The 16,585-nt window shown below is 42.0% G+C and overlaps 1 protein-coding gene across 1 annotated transcript; it reads left to right on the forward strand.

Moving 5' to 3' along the window:
* The first annotated feature begins 13,067 nt into the window (after window positions 1-13,067).
* LOC112093264 lies at window positions 13,068-14,936 on the forward strand. The gene is made up of 3 exons (XM_024171377.1): window positions 13,068-13,372; window positions 13,473-14,010; window positions 14,103-14,936. Exons 1-3 carry the CDS (start codon window positions 13,068-13,070, stop codon window positions 14,934-14,936), a joined length of 1,677 nt encoding a protein of 558 aa, XP_024027145.1.
* Window positions 14,937-16,585: the final 1,649 nt, after the last annotated feature.

Below are 16,585 nucleotides of genomic sequence, written 5' to 3' on the forward strand. Positions count from 1 at the left end.
GTATTTTTCATGTGCATCATGCATCATATTTAATTGTGCCAATATGTCAAATCCTATAATCTCACTACACAAAACTGAAACACTGACTAGAGATAAAATATGTGAAGTGGTAAAGTAACATAAATAACTCACAATCATGTGAAGAATATAAGTTTGTCCCGAAAGGAGGTTTGTCCTCATGTCCCTAACGAAACCACTGTAGCTAACTGTTAGTTAGGGTTGTGTGTGGTAATTCACAAAAAATATGAAGGCATGGAAACAACTTATGAGATAATGCAGTCATCAGATACCGTATCTGAAAATTCATATAAGAAAGGCTTGGCTAAATACTATAAGGGCCTTGACCGAAAGACAAATGAAAAGTCGTTTCCACCAAAATAAAGGAAAAGAATCAAGCAAATATGATTTGCTAGTTCTGAAAACATGTTTAGTAAAGGATGACTCCTATTCCTAGATAGTAAATTCGGGAGTTACTACTCATGTTTGTTTTCTTTATTAAGTCTTAGTTGTCATAAGAAAAGTCATTTCCACTGAAATAAAGGAAAAGAATCAAGCAAATACGATTTGCTAGTTCTAACAAAATGTTTTAGTAAAAGGGTGATTCCTTATCCTGAATAGTAGATTCGGGAGTTACCAAATCGTGTTTGTTTTCTTTAAGCCTCGGCTCTTACAAGGAAATTGTTTCCCGAATCAAAGAAAGGAACTTAAGCAAATATGATTTGCTACTTCTAAAAACATATTTTAGTAAAAATGTGATACCTTATCCTGAATAGTAGATTTGGGAATAACTAATCATGTTCATTTTCTTTATTAAGTTTTAGCCCTCAAATGGAAATTGTTTCCACCTAAACAAAGAAGAAGAATCAAAGTAAATAAGATTTACTAATTCTAGAAACATCTTTAGTAGAGGGTGATTCCTCGTCCTGGATAGTTGATTCGGGAGCAACTAATCATGTTTGGGTTTCTTTGCAAAATATTAGTTCTTACAAAGAACTTGCCGTTAGGAACTACACGATGGTGGGAATACCACGAGGGTATTGGCAAAAGCAGTGGGAGAAGTTAGACTTCAGTTTTGGAAATACTTTGTTGTGAAAAATGTTTATTTCCCTCCAGGCATAAAGAGAAATATGATTTTTAATTCCAAATTATTTGAACAATTACCTTTAATAATAATCTAGTCCACATCTTTCAGAATGGTTCCGATATTTGTTCTAAATATTTAGAAAACGGTTTATACCGTTTAAACCGATGCCTGACTCACTACGTAATGTTGAAATATTCAACAGTTGTCGAACCTAAGAATAAGAAGCAAGATATTTCTCATGATAATAACACATCTGTGGCATCTTAGGCTTGGTCATATTAACCTAAACAGGATTGAAAGACTGGTAAAGGATGGTCCTTTACGCGAACTAAATGTTAGTAAGCTTCCAGTCTGTGAATTTTGTCTGGAAGGTAAAAATGACCAAGAGGCCTTTCACGGTGAAATGAGAAAGAGCTACAAAACCCCTTCAGCTAATACATTCAGATGTATGTGGACCATTAAACGTCCAAGCTAGAGGAGGTTATGAATATTACATCGCCTTTATTAATGACTATTCGAGATATGGTTATGTTTACCTAATGCAACGGAAATCTAAAACTTTTGGAAAGTTTGGAGAATTCCGAGCAGAAGTTGAAAAACAATTAGGTAAACCAATCAAAACACTTCGATCAGATCGAGGGGGAGAATACCTAGACTAAGAGTTCTGGGATTTCTTGATTGAAGAAGGTGTGGTATCCTAATTGACTGCACCCGGTACACCACATCAGAGTGGTATATCCGAAAGGGGAAATCAGACTTTGCTTGACATGATAAGATCAATGTTGAGTTATTCTTCACTTCCTACTTCATTCTGGGGTTATGCCTTAAGAACCACCATGTATATTCTGAATCTACCACCATCTAAGTATGTACCAAAGACACCCTTAGAGATGTGGAATGGTTAAAAGCCAGTTTTGAAGCAAATTCACATATCAGGGTGTCTGGCTCATGTGATGAAATAATAGATTGGGAAGTTAGAACCAAGATCAGAAATATGCATATTTGTGGGATATGCAATGGGGACAAGAGGATGATTATTTTATATAGTCACAAGAATCAAAGGGTATTTGTGTCGACAAATGCCACATTTCTGGAGCATGACTATATGATAGTTTTCAAGTCCAGAAGCAAAGCAGTTCTAGAAAAGTTACTTTCCAATGAGATTGGACCACAACCGACAAGAGTTGTTGGAATGCTTAGAGATAAGACCACGATTCCTAATTAAACTCCTGTGGCACCTCGTCGTAGTGGGAGGGTAAGCAAGTTACCTCACCGGTGTACCAGAGAGGGCCAGATCGTCACAGCTGATGACGATATGGAGGATCCATTGATCTTTAAGGCTTCGATGGATGATTCTAATAAGGAAAAATGGCAAGCAACTATGAAACTCGAGATGGAGTCAATGTACTCCAACTCAATCTGGCAACAAGTAGATCTACCTGTAGGGGTAAAACCCATTGGATGCAAGCAGATCTTCAAGAGAAAGAAAAGGAGCGCATGGAAAAGTTGTGACTTATAAAGCAAGGCTAGTGGCTAAAGGTTATACCCAAAAATAAGGAGTTGACTTTGAGGAAACTCTCTCATCGGAAGCCATGGTCCATCCAGATACTGTTGGCCATATGAGCATATTTTGAATATGAGATATGGAAGATGGATGTTAAGACAGCTTTTCTGAATTGCTATCTTGAGGAAACCATCTATATTGATCAGCCATAGGGTTACATAGAGGAAGGCCAAGATCAGAAAATCTACAAGCTGTCAGAGATCCATTTATGGATTGAAGCAAGCTACTAGATCATGAAACATTAGGCTTGATAAGGCTATTAAGTCTTATGGATCTGATCAAAACCAAGATGTATCAAACAAAAGAAAAGAAGGTGTTCTTCTTCTTTGCAAACCTGAATATATGATATTCAGTGAGAGTGGTCAGTTGTTGTGAGTTGAACTCAAGATTCGATCATTGGGTAGCGTTGTAGTGTATCCTTAAGTGTATGAGGAAAGCAAGAAACTATAAGATAGTTTAGTCAGTGAAAGAGTTGTCTTTTAGCTAGATACACAGACTTTGACTATTAGTCTTGCATGGATTTCGAGAGTCGACATCCAAATCTCTGTTCACACTAGGTGAAGGTGTCATGATATGAAAGGTTGTTGACAAACTGTGATTGCTAATTCTATCATTAAGAGTTAATGTGTTGCAGCTTGTGAAGCAGCAAAAGAAAGCAACCTGACTCCAGAAATTCTTAACTGATCTGGAAGTTGTTCCAGGCATAGATCACTCATAGACACCTAGAAAGTTTCAGGATTCGAGACATATTCTACTTGCTTTAGAACAAGTGGGAGATTGTTGGGAATGGTGTCCTAGAAGCATGAGATGTAATAGGACATTTATTATTTATTTAATAAAAGAGTTTATTCATCATTTTACGTGTATATATATTTGTAAATATTTAATGAATATCAATGAAAATTCCATGATTATTTATGTGACCTTAAACACTATATATAAGTGTTATATGCGAGAGGATAATGTTTAAGGATAATAATCAAAAAGTGATGTTCATAATAAATTTAATTAAAGTTCAGAATCTTTAATTAAAACATTATTAATACATGTTATTCCCATTTCGAATGGAACGGTGTTATTCACACTGTTAATATAGTGAGATATTGAATGAGTGTAATACGCATAATGAGATTATGTGGAACAATGACACAAACACAATATGAATTTCTAATAATTTTTGTTAAGTATAGAAATTATAATTGAGTCTACTAATGGTCATATATTGAATGATCTTAATCCAGAGTTCTTAACAAACTTCTATTTATGGATTTGCGTCTTTTGATTTACTCGGTACGGATTCTGAGACCCTGAATCCTATTCCTTGTATTTTTTAGACATGATGAAATAGGTAGCCGGGAATGTTATTATACGAGATGTAATCCATTCCTTCTTGAGAGAGAAGTAGAAAAATAATTCTCTTGAGTGTTGATTCGGTACTTGGATTAGTAAGAGCGTTCTGGTTCATGAATGTGTTTTATGAATCACTATCCATTAGAGAATCAATGATACTTAAGGATGAAGATATAATTAGAGAGGTTAACGGATTCTACCTAGCTCTAATTATGAATTATTTATGGAGGATTGATTATATGCAGTGACTATAAGAAATTGACACTTCACAGTTTAGAAGTAATTTATGTCTATAATTTCGAGAGTGCAATTCCAAGTTTATAGTGGTGTAACACCCTGAAGAATTAATTGAGATTATTAGTGTGCCTAATCTGAATTATTAATTGAGTATTAATTAATAAATGTTTCTGACACGTGTGAGTTTAAATAGTTCCAAGGTATTTAAATTATTCTCAGTAATTTATTTTAACCCAGAAGTGTGTATGGGCGCATTTCTGGACTACTCTTTTAAAATATTGTACACATGTCCTTTTCTTTTCTTTTTCCTTTTCTTTTCTTTTCCTTTTCTTTTTCTTTTTCTTTTCTTCCTTTCCTTTTTCCTTCCCGTGCATCTCTCCCTCTCACTCTCTCTCTCTCTCTCACTCTCCCGTGCATCTCTCTCTCTCTCTCTCTCTCTCTCTCTCTCATTTTTGTCCCAAATCAAACGGATCTTGAACCAAGGAAAGATTTAAAGAAATTTTCAACGTCGAGAGAAGGATTCGAGGTCAGATTACTGAAAGAACCTCTCTTGAATCTCAAGTTTGTTTTGAATTTCAAAACTTTTTTTTGGTTCAAACCGGATTTTGAGTAAAATTAGGGTAGAAATTAGAGATCTTGGGTTCTTTGGACTTGTTTTAGGACCTACAACCCAGATCTAGTGGTTTTCCTTTGAAATATCTTGATTTGGGACTGGATTTACAGGTTTTGGACTGATTTTCGTGAGCTTCTCTCCCGCAGCTGATTCCACCGGTCGACCAGTGCGGTCGACCGGATCACATGGTAACCGGTCGACCTGTGCGGTTGACCGGATTGCATTGGCCTGACCGGTCGACCTGTCCAGTCGACCGGAGTGCACACCACTAGTCGACCGGTGGTAATGCACTGCTCTATCACCGGTCGACCGGTTGACACGGGGTTTGACCCTGTTTGGCCTAAAATTGCTGTTTTGACCCCTGTTTTCGGGGAGAACCCAAATTAACTTCATTTGGGGACTTGAGATGAATGGATTAGCATCTTTAATCCTTATTTTGAGATTGAAAACCCTTGGAATGATATTTTGAAACATGAAAATAGATTAGGGCACACTAATAGGAAATCTTGGTTGGAAATTGAGATTTGGATTGCTTTAGGAATGAGAATTAATCCTAAAGCCTTGTCTTGCATCAGTGATCACTAAGGATTCAGACTGAAGGGGCTTGAGGAAGCGGAAGCCGGAAGAAGGCAATGCTAGTCCCAGGATTGATCATGCGAGGTAGGATTTCTATCCTTTTTCCTTGTGTGCCTGTTTTTAAAAAAGATTTTGGCCTTGAAAATGTTTTAAAAGAAAGGGGTTGGTTTGTGAAAGAAAAACGCTTTGAAAACCATGGCTTGTTTAGTCTTGTCCAGTCATGGGGCCCGCGGCTTGAGTAGTTCGTGGGGTCAAATTAACGATTTCAAAATGTTAATGAATGATTTCTTAATAAAGAGATCTTGTGAACCGGTAAAAGAGTCTATTGCTGTAAGCCTAGATAGGATGCGGAGAGTGCATCCTCGGGGGCAGAACCCGAAACTCGGTCCGGGTAGGCGAGGCACTTGGTTAGGTAAGTAATTTGTACTAATTACTTGCTGAAGCCTATAAAACGGTTATTTTCAGTTATATTTCCTTTGAGAAAAAGGATGTGAGGTTCTGGCTGTTCTGTCGGGACTGAATGTCTAATTTTATTTACTTATTCATTCATTTATTTACTCGCTCATTTATTTATTCATTTATTTTAAGTCATTTGAAAGTATATCCTACTTGGCCTTTCGCTCACATTTTATGTTTCAAATGTACACAATTTATACTCTCTTGGGACTCTATTAATAGTGGTGGCCAAATTCTATAAAGAGAAAAAAGAGAGAACAAGTTTTTCCATTCCCAATCCCACGTCGTACATGTGTTGATTTTTGTGGAAGACCTGTGAGCGAGTGATAACTATTTTCTCTAGTTTTAGGTGTACCATCACACACATTCTTGATGGAATTAACGAGGAAGTCTCTTGATGATATGAGGAACCTGAGCATTTGGATTGTTCGTGGTCAAAGAAATCACGTTATCATCCTAATCGGCTGCTGATAACTCTAGAAACTAGAGTTATTGTAGGCATTTCTAGGCTTATAGTTCGCTCATCCAAAGGTTTAGTTGTTAATTTTCTTCTTTATTTGCTCAACTTTTGGTTCATGTGGTGCACTTTATTGAGATTCATTTGTGTGCGGTTCCTGTGACAATTTTGAAGGAAATTGCTAACGTGTGTCCAAAAGAGTGTTGTTTTTGATTTGTAGGTTTTGTGCTAATAAATGTTGCAGCATTTGCTACAGCAAAATGTGACAACATGTAGTTAGTGGATTACGTCAGTGCATAACTTTGCACGAGAATTTGGACAAAGAGCGCATAAGACTGATTTGGTGCTTAGCCAGCTGGACCCAACCTCTGAGTAGGTGCCACCTCAGCGTCCTTGGTTGCCCTACAGAGGGATGCACCTGGAAACTCACGGGAAGAAAGAGGGGCACTGCAGGAAGCAAATAAGGAGAAAGAGGAGAAAATAGGAGGGAGTGCCTGAGTGAAAGAAACAAGTAGTAAAGAGTGAAAAGAGAACCAGAGAGAAAGAAAGAAAGGAGAAACAGCCACGGGAAGAGACTAAGTTGGCTGTTAATCTCAAGGAGTGAAGACACGAGAGGAGACCACCAAGCTTTACCTAGTCTTTACTGTTGTTCTCGTCATCTTGGTTTATCTTTCCTCTTCCTCTGTATTCAAATCATGGCTATTTATTTTCTTGAACTTAACAGAACGAGTATGAGCTAAATTAACTTGGCTGGGATGATAAAGTACCCGGATCTGTAATTAAAGTTGTGTATGCTCACTTTTCCTATATTAATGTTGATCTAGTTTGTTCAATATAATATTTATCATTTATTTTTGTTTATTGACTGGTCATCTTAAACAGAATAGTGTGAGTTCAATTTGCTGGAAAGTTGATTGGAATTAGACCAATATTGATCAATGTGTTGTTTAGCTAAATTTCACAAAGAAATCTAGTTGATTTGCAAGTAGTATAGGAATATACACTTGTCTCACATAGCCCAATTGAAACCTATGCTTAACTTGACAGCTATATTTAGATTTCTCATAGGAATATGTTGAAATATGAGCAAAAAGGCAAATCATAAGTAGGTCGGGAGATCCTTGTGTAAAATTCGTGTTCAAGTTAACTGACAGCATTGTTGTAGTAAAAGTTGTAGCATTAATAGCCCAGGTTGCAGTTAAGGGGAAATTGAGTCCCAGTCCCTCACATAGATTGATTTTCTCCTTTGATAACTGAGTGTGCATTTATTTACTTGTGTTTACTACAATTCTTTTAGTCTTTATAGTTGAATCAAACCATAAATTTGTTTACATTGCATCTCTTGGATCTTATTAGTAAAAATATTGATAACTTTATTTGTGGGAACGATTCTCTACTCACACTTTATTACTTGTTCGGCACGTACACTTGCGAGCATAAAAATCACGCAACAACTGCTAAGTATAATTCCTATTTTAAATTAATTTGATTAATTTATTCATTTTAAATTAATATATTTTATAGCATTCATTAATATAATCTATAGCGTTCTTGAAAGTTCTATGTAAATTTTTGTTCAAACTCGATCCGAGTTTTTATGCTTCTGTATCTGAAATCATTTCGAACACTAATAAGAACTATATCCTCTAGTAACTCAGGGAACACGAATCTACTTAACCAAAGTGTATCCGAGGCTTCAACTTGACAACCCCAATCAACACCTGGACCAGTAGTGAAAACGCCTTTCTCATCCACATCTCTGTAAATGAAACGAGTCCATGCGATGAAACTAGACATCTTGCTTGTACGACATCATGCAAAGGTCTCTTCTTAAGAATGGAGCTTAATGTCAAACACAGAAACATGGCCCACAACAGGGTAACTGGAACATCATGCAAAGGTCGTCTAGGCCTATGCCAAATTCTCCCCAACCTACTCCGCTCTTTATTCCATCGACGGAGCAAATTCCTTGAGCCCTGAGAATCCCTACTCACCTTGAAAATGCTGGAGGAAATAAGGAAAGGAAGCATTCTGGCGGCCTCCAAATTTGTACGAGTCTTCTTGTCTCGGAGGACAAAGCTCATCCATTCTACCCAACCTCACAATGGAGAAGAAGGAGATTTGAACAGTAGAGGGACTAGAAGAAGATCACCTCTATCGATGAGGCATTTCATGCATTGCTCTGTGGGAAAATCCTCCAGATCCGTTCCAAGCATTACTTCCCCATCAGTAACTTGTCAGACTGCCTTTTGGAAGCCATCTTCAGCATTGAATTCAAGTCTATGGTGCATTGGAGGCAGGTCTTCTTAAGTGTCTTTGTACGAGCGATGACGGAGCTTCAAAGCAAAACATGATTGTTAGTATTTGCTCGAAGCAAGTAACAACATTCTTAGGACATAACAAAGCTAAATCAAATGATTGAATGAAAGTGCTACAACTAAAGGAACATATTTGCTCTAGACACAGTTTTTCTATGACAAACCTTCGAAGCTGATCTGATTGGTTCGGAGACAACTTCATTACAAAGTCCTTCGGAGCAAATTAAGCTACTTTGAAGTCGACTTTATATAAGCACTTCGGCTCGACGGAGCATGCTATTATTCCACAACAAAACATCTTACACAAGAGAACTACAGTAAAATTAATAAGTCAATAGCATGAAGCTAACAACTGTTTGGAGAAAAGCTATAAGTGTTGTGTGGGAAAATATGGGTGACATGTGGAACGGCGACAGCGTGACACGTGGCCCCACTTTCTCTCAAAAAGGCGACAACCCTCGACGCTTGAAGCTCGCTTCCCCTCTACGCTGCAAAGAGAGGCCTGACTTAGGGCATCGACCCGGCTTACCATCGACCAGTCGTGCCGTCGATCTTATGGCAATAAGAATTCCTGGAAAGGATCGACTACCAAGAAGGACATGAGGTCTACGTAGTGCAGATGACGAGGAGAATACTCTTCAGAAAGGAGCCTGACATCACAGGTTGCGTCTAAGGATGGAAGACGTCTGTAGTACAGGTATTAATTGCAATCCCCTAAACCGCCCTACAATGGGTAGTGAAGGATTACAGGAATCCTCAGAGCTATAATGGAAGACCAATTGGCTGAGTGAACAGTGCAAAAGGTGATTGGTGGGCTACGATCTAGGCCTAGAAAGATAGGCCACTCGAGTACTTCTACCTACAAAGGAAAACCACCCCCGAAGGAAGCTTGGGCTATAAAAGGGGCAAAGCCCCATACACGAAGGGGATGGACTTCTTGAGTATTGAATCAGAGAGAGAAGATACCTGCATGTAAATTGTAAAAGTCCAAAGAGAAATACAATACACAAGTGGATGTAGCTCTTCAGTATCAGAGTGAACCACTATAAATTTCGTGTGTCCTCTCATTCAAGCGTTACACTCATGCTTCCAAAAATACAACAAACACTTCACAGCCTGATTTTAAATATACAGTTAATTTTCAACCGGTAACCCAACGGGATACCATTGGGTAACCCGGTGTATTTCTGTTGACGAAATCCAGCCGTCAACAATTGGCGACTCTGCTAGGGACTCGAACCCAGAATCTCTGGTTCATGCGTTTGTTAACATGCCTCCAAGAAGAAGAATTGAGGCCATCAACCAAGGCAGCCAGATCGAAGAAACTGCCACACACCCGGCGAACGACGGGATGGAAGAAAACCCACCTCCAGTTAGGAATGGAGTCCCACCCCTAGACGTGCCTCGACCGGACCCTGTGCAGATGCAGGCCCAGCTCACTACTCTGACTGACCTGGTGCAGGGACTGATGACTATCGTTGAGCGCTTGGATGGAAGAAACTCGATGCCGCCTCTGGAAGACACCCCGAGACCGCTAGAAGCTGTTGTAGCTGGAAACCATAACCCCGGTGACCGCCAAGATATCCCAGAAGGAGTCAGGGACAGTGAAAATCTTAGAGATCCCAGGCCTCGACCTTCCCAATCCTCCCGCAGTCGTCTAAGGACTGCCGAACCCCGGGCTCATGAGAACCAAATAGCCAGAGGCCTGGGAAACCCTCAAGCACCGCCTCAGAACCTAGGTGAAAACCTTCCATGAGAAACGGGGTCGGTGCAAGTGGGCGGACGGGCAAGGGGCGGACCCAACGCACAAAGGGCAGAAGCTTCGAGAGGAGCCGGCTCAGCAATCTCAACGGAGGAGGCACGAGCCATTATGGAGCGCATGGCCAACCTAGAGCAAAAGCTCACAGGCGATGTCACCGGCCTAAAGAAAAATATAGGGTGAGTGGCTGAGGTGTTGAACGTTGAAATCACACCTAGCCGGACGAATGACCACCCGTTTATTGCATAAATTATGGCGCCACCTCTCCCCGGTAAATACAGGTCATCGTCAATCCCACCATATGACGACAGAGGGGATCCTGACAATCACCTAGAAATGTACATGGGGCACATGCTCTTGCATGGATATGCCGAGGAAATCATATGCCGAGCCTTCCAAAACCATCTAACGGACTCTGCCCGGAGATGGTTTTGAACGCTAAAGCCAAACTCCATCTCAAGCTGGGATGAGTTGAAGGAGGCATTTTCTCTCTAGTTTATGGGAGTGAAAAAATATGTCTCTCCAAAGCAGAATTTGACAACGATATACGAAACGCCAAACGAGTCACTAAAAGAGTGGCTCGTAAGGTATGGGGAAGCTGTCGTCACAACGACGGACATAACCGACAGGGAGGCCTTGATGGGGGCGTTATCTAGCATGAAGAAAAATACCCCCTTCAAGAGAGAGCTGAACCGGAAGCCCCCGTCCAGTTACAAAGAATTCCTTGCACGAGCACAAGGGTACATCAACGCCGAGGAACCAGATGCAAACGACCCCGAGCACAGGTCTAACAAAAGCAAAGGGACTGAGGTCGACGGTAGGAAAGCAGGACATAAAGAAACGATGAGGTAGAGGAAGTAGGGACAAGCAGCCTGCTTCGGCGCCGAACACTCCAGAAGCTAAGAAGCTGAGGCAAGAGGAGAACCGCAAGCCTCGACCGTTTCAAAGGTACGATTCCTACCATGAATTAACAGTAGGAGTCGAGGAAGTGTTTAATTAGGTAGGTCACGGGAACTTACTGCGCCGCCCAGAGCTGATGAGGTTAGATCCCAGCCGAAGGAACCAGAAAAAATATTGTAGGTTCCACGGCGACATCGGCCACCACACCAATGATTGCACCGATCTTAAAGATGAGATAGAAAGGGTAATCCATGAGGGAAGGCTGCAAGAGTTTAAGGCCGAGCGGAGACCAAGAAATGATGGCCACGGCGGCCAAAATGACGGTCGAAGCTGAGAGGAGAACTAGCGGCCAGAGGACCGAGAACCCATCGGCGTCATACAAACCATCCTCCGTGGTCCATATATTAGAGGAGACTCGAGGAGATCTCAAAAAGACTACGCCCATGAAGCCAGAGGGGTGTACTAGGAAAGGTTCTGGAGTGTCTCCGCCATGAAAGTAACAAGGTTCGGCAACACTGACGTAGCGTTTAACGAAGACGACGCCAACGGGGTTCACTTCCCCCACAACGACACCTTGGTGGTAGAAGCCGTAATTGGAAATCACACCCTATGCCGAATCTTGGTGGACAATGGGAGCTCGGTAGACCTCTTATACTCCGACTACCTAGAAAAGATGGGGATCCCAAAGGAGCAATTGGAAAGAACCTCTAGGCTGTTGTACGGTTTCACTGGGGACTCCTTCATCCCTCAGGGGACAATCCGGCTGCCTATAACCGCCGGGGAGAAACCTCGACAAGCCACTATAATGGCTAATTTTGTGGTAATAAAGGGAGGCTCCCAATACAATGCCATCATTGGGAGGCTGACCTTTCAAGCGCTGAGGGTAATAACCTTCATCTACCACCAGAAGGTCAAATTCCCTATCCCAAACGGTGTAGGTGAAATAAAAAGCAACCAATACGAGGTTAGGGTTGCGTATTCTGATGCCATGTGCGGATATGACCAGCTGGGGAGGCAGGAGGCCTGAATGGTCTATCAAGGCGCCATTGAGGACATTGACCCCAGGGTCCAAGAGGAGGTCGCATGGTCTTAATCCATCGAGCAACTAGTGGAGATCTGAGTCGACGAGGACGAGCCAACCAGAGTGCTAAAAGTAGGTTTTGACAAAACCCCATCACTTAGGGTGGAAGTTGAGGGCTTCCTCAAGAAGAACCTGGATGTCTTCGCCTGGAATCATGCAGATATGGAAGGGATCAACTCAGAAGTCATATGCCATTCTCTAAATATTGACCCCTCATATCCCCCCAAATGCCAGAAGCGTCGACTGATGAACCCGAAGAGGTATGAGGCATTGAAAGAAGAGGTCGATAAGTTAATCAACAATGGTTTCATTAGAGAGGCCCATTACCCACGATGGGTCTCGAACCCCGTTTTGGTGGTCAAACCTGACGGAACATGGAGAACATGCGTCGACTTCAGTGACCTCAACAAAGCCTGCCCAAAAGATGGTTTCCCGCTCCCTCGAATAGACCAAATGGTCGACACCACTGCAGGGCATAAGATGCTGAGTTTTATGGATGCCTACTCCAGATACAACCAGATCCCCATGCATCCAACCGACGAGGAGCACACATCCTTCATAACCGATAGAGGCCTCTACTGCTACAATGTAATGCCTTTTGGCTTGAAAAACGCAAGGGCTACATACCAAAGGCTCGTGAATAAAATGTTTGCTCAACTACTCGGCAAATCAATGGAAGTTTACATCGATGATATGCTTGTAAAAAGTGCCAGGGCCACCCAGCATGTTGATCATTTGGGAGAAATGTTTGGCGTATTGAGAAGATACCACATGAAACTAAACCCCCTGAAGTGCGCCTTTGGAGTTGGATCAGGGAAATTCCTTGGTTTCATGGTCAGTAACTGGGGGATAGAGGCTAATCCCAAAAGGATAAAAGCCTTGCAGGATATGAGGTCTCTAACTAAACCAAAGGAGGTGCAAAGGTTGACAGGATGTGTCACTGCTCTGAATAGATTCATATCGAAAGGAACGGATAAGTGCGTTCCTTTTCTTTGATGCTTTAAAAGGAAGTAAGCGTTTTGAATGGACACCACAATGTGAAGAGGCCTTTCAAAAATTAAAGGAGCACCTGTGCAGGCCCCCGATCCTCTCAAAACCTATCCCTGACAAGGAGTTGAGCCTACACCTCTCCGTGTCACAACACGCCGTGAGCTCTGTGCTAATAAGAGAGGAAGAAAGGTTCCAGTTGCCGGTCTACTACGTAAGTAAAAGACTCCTCGACGCCGAGTCAAGGTACACTGAAATGGAACAAATGGCCCTCACCCTGATGGTAGCGTCAAGGAAGCTTCGGCATTACTTTCAATCCCACACAATACGGGTTCTTACAAACCACCCGTTAAGACAGGTATTGCAAAAGCTCAAAACTTCTGGTCGACTTCTCAAATGGTCGGTGGAGCTAAGCCAGTTTGACATTAAGTATGTACCAAGAGTAGCAATCAAGGGACAGGCGCTGGCTGATTTCCTGGCTGAGTTCTCTCATAGACCGACTCCTGCCACACGCGAAGAAGTCGAGATGACGAAGTGGAAGCTCTATGTGGATGGAGCGTCGAACAAAAACGGGTCAGGCACCGGCATCCTGTTGATCAGCCCAGAAGGCCACAAGATTACTTCGATGGTATGATTTAAATTCAAGGTGTCGAATAATGAAGCTGAGTATGAGGCGCTGATTGCAAGACTACGATTAGTGAATCACTTGAAAATTAAAAGGCTCGGCATCTTCAGCGACTCTCAACTGGTCGTTGGACAAGTAAACGAGGAATACCAAGCGCGCGGCAAAAAAATGGGTGTATCTTGAGAAAGGTGAAGGAGGAGCTCGTCAAGTTCAAAAGCTATGAAATAATTCAAATACCACGAGCTGAGAACACCAACGCTAACGCCTTGGCAAAGCTAGCATCTTCAAGGGATTTCGACATACTAGGGATCGTTCCTATCGAAGAATTGGAGCGGCTGACCATTGAGGAAAAAATTGAGGCCTTGACCATCCAGACGGATGAGGGTTGGATGACACCACTTATCCAATATCTAACAAATGTAAAGCTACCGAATGATAAAGACGACGCCAGACGAATCAGGTATAGAGCCACCAGGTACCTATTGTACGATGGTTTGCTTTACCGACGAGGCTATTCAATGCCTTTGCAGCGGTGCCTAAACGATAGCGAAGCCCAGGAGGTCCTCCGGGAAATCCATGAAGGAGGATGCGGTAATCATACTGGGGGGCAGTCTTTAGCTCTTAAGGTTTTGAGGCAGGGGTACTATTGGCCTACGCTTAAAAAAGACGCGTTCCAATACGCTCGACGCTACGATAAGTGCCAAAAATATGCTACAATTCCTAGAGCACCCCAAGAAAACCTAACCCCCATTCTCAGTTCATGGCCCTTTGCCAAATGGAGAGTCGACTTGATCGGGCCCTTACACCTCGCACTGGGAGGCTTTAAGTTCACCATCGTTGCACTAGACTACTACACTAAATGGGCAGAGGTAAAGGCTCTAACAACGACCACAGAAGCAGCTTGCGCCAACTTCATGTGGACGCACTAGACTACTACACTAAATGGGCAGAGGCAAAGGCTCTAACAACGACCACAGAAGCAGCTTGCGCCAACTTCATGTGGAACAACATCGTGTGTAGATTCGGGGTCCCACACTCAATAGTATCTGACAATGGAAAACAATTCGATAATGCCTCAACACACAGGTTCTGCGATAGCTTAAGCATTCAAAAAGACTTCTCGGTGCCAATACATCCACAGTCCAATGGTCAAGTCGAGGCGGTCAACTAAATATTGAAGTATACCCTAAAGAAGAAGCTCGATGATTTAAAGGGGAGATGGGCCGAAGAACTTCCAAAGGTCCTGTGGGCATATAGAATGACAAACTGAACCACCACGGGTGAAACACCCTTCTCCATGGCGTATGGCATCGAGGCGGTACTCCTCGTAGAAATTGAGACGCTGACTCTAAGAACTATTGTCTACAATGACGACGGTAATGCAGAAACCATGAATGGAGAACTCAACCTATTAGAAGAAAAAAGGCTCGACTCCCAACTACGCCTCGCCACCTATCAGCAAAGGGCAGCACGGTATTACAACAAGAAAGTTAAACAAATAAGGTTCATCCCAGGAGACCTAGTATTGAAAAGGGTGACGCAGAGTACGAAACCCAAAAATACTGGTCCTCTGGGCCCAACTTGGGAAGGACCCTACCGAATAAGAGAAGGGTTGCGTCCTGGCACTTACATTTTGGAAAGTCTCACCGGCAATCGAATTCAACATCCATGGAATGCAGAATAACTAAAATTGTACTACCAAGAGTGTATGTAATTCTTACGCATCTTAATTATATTTTGGGCAATCTAAATAAATTGATGAGTTTGTAGAAATATTGTTCAAAAATAAGAAAGGAATTTACCCCTTAATAACATGTCTGCTTAAAAAATTAAGGTATATTAAATAGACATGGGGGCTAGTAAGGGATCTATGGATCACTAGAAAATGACGACCCCAAAGGGTAAATTTAACGTCGTCTCCTCCAAGGAGGAGAGGCGAACACTTAGCAAATTTTACGAAATTTACTACGACGACGACCCCAAGGGGTAAAAATAAATTGCTCCTCTAAGGAAAGCGACGACCAATTATGAAATCTACTATCTTCAAAAACAAATAAAATGAAAGGAAATTCCAATATTATATAAAATGTATAAACATATAACACTACAAAAAAGAAAGAAAAACCCTAAGCATCGCCACCAACCACCGAGTCATCACCATCGCCAGGCGGGGAAGAATTACCGTCGTCAGCAGGAGGAGGAGGAATATAAAGGAAGCTTAAATCCTACTCGGGATGCTCTTGTTTGATCAGATCAACAATTTGCTGTCCAACAGACTGAAAGTCCTTGGTGCGAATGTCAATGAGCTCCGGGGAAGCCTTGAACTCCTCAATAATCTCTGCGTGCTTGGTGTCGAGCATTGCTGAGGCCTCGACTTCGGCTTCCTTCTTCCCTTCAGCTTTTCCCTCGGCGAAGCACTTCTTCACGGCCTCAGTAGCTTTGGCCGATTTCTTCTCAGAAGCTTCCGCCCGTTTTGTAAGCTCTTCGACCGCAGCCTTCAAACTGGCCAACTCATTTCCAAGACTCGGCAGCTTGGCCAGTTCCCCTTCCAAACTCACCAACTTGGCCACGGCCACGT

This window comes from Morus notabilis, unplaced genomic scaffold (genome assembly GCF_000414095.1).
Source record: "Morus notabilis unplaced genomic scaffold, ASM41409v2 Scaffold238, whole genome shotgun sequence".
Taxonomy (NCBI): domain Eukaryota; kingdom Viridiplantae; phylum Streptophyta; class Magnoliopsida; order Rosales; family Moraceae; genus Morus; species Morus notabilis.

Bases quoted from the DNA above. Each gene is read 5' to 3' on its own strand.
- LOC112093264 (XM_024171377.1), top strand. From the start codon at position 13,068: ATGGAAGTTTACATCGATGATATGCTTGTAAAAAGTGCCAGGGCCACC. The intron at 13,373-13,472 runs GTGCGTTCCTTT...GCACCTGTGCAG, and splicing joins ATATCGAAAGGAACGGATAA to GCCCCCGATCCTCTCAAAAC. The intron at 14,011-14,102 runs GTATGATTTAAA...GAAAATTAAAAG, and splicing joins GCCACAAGATTACTTCGATG to GCTCGGCATCTTCAGCGACT.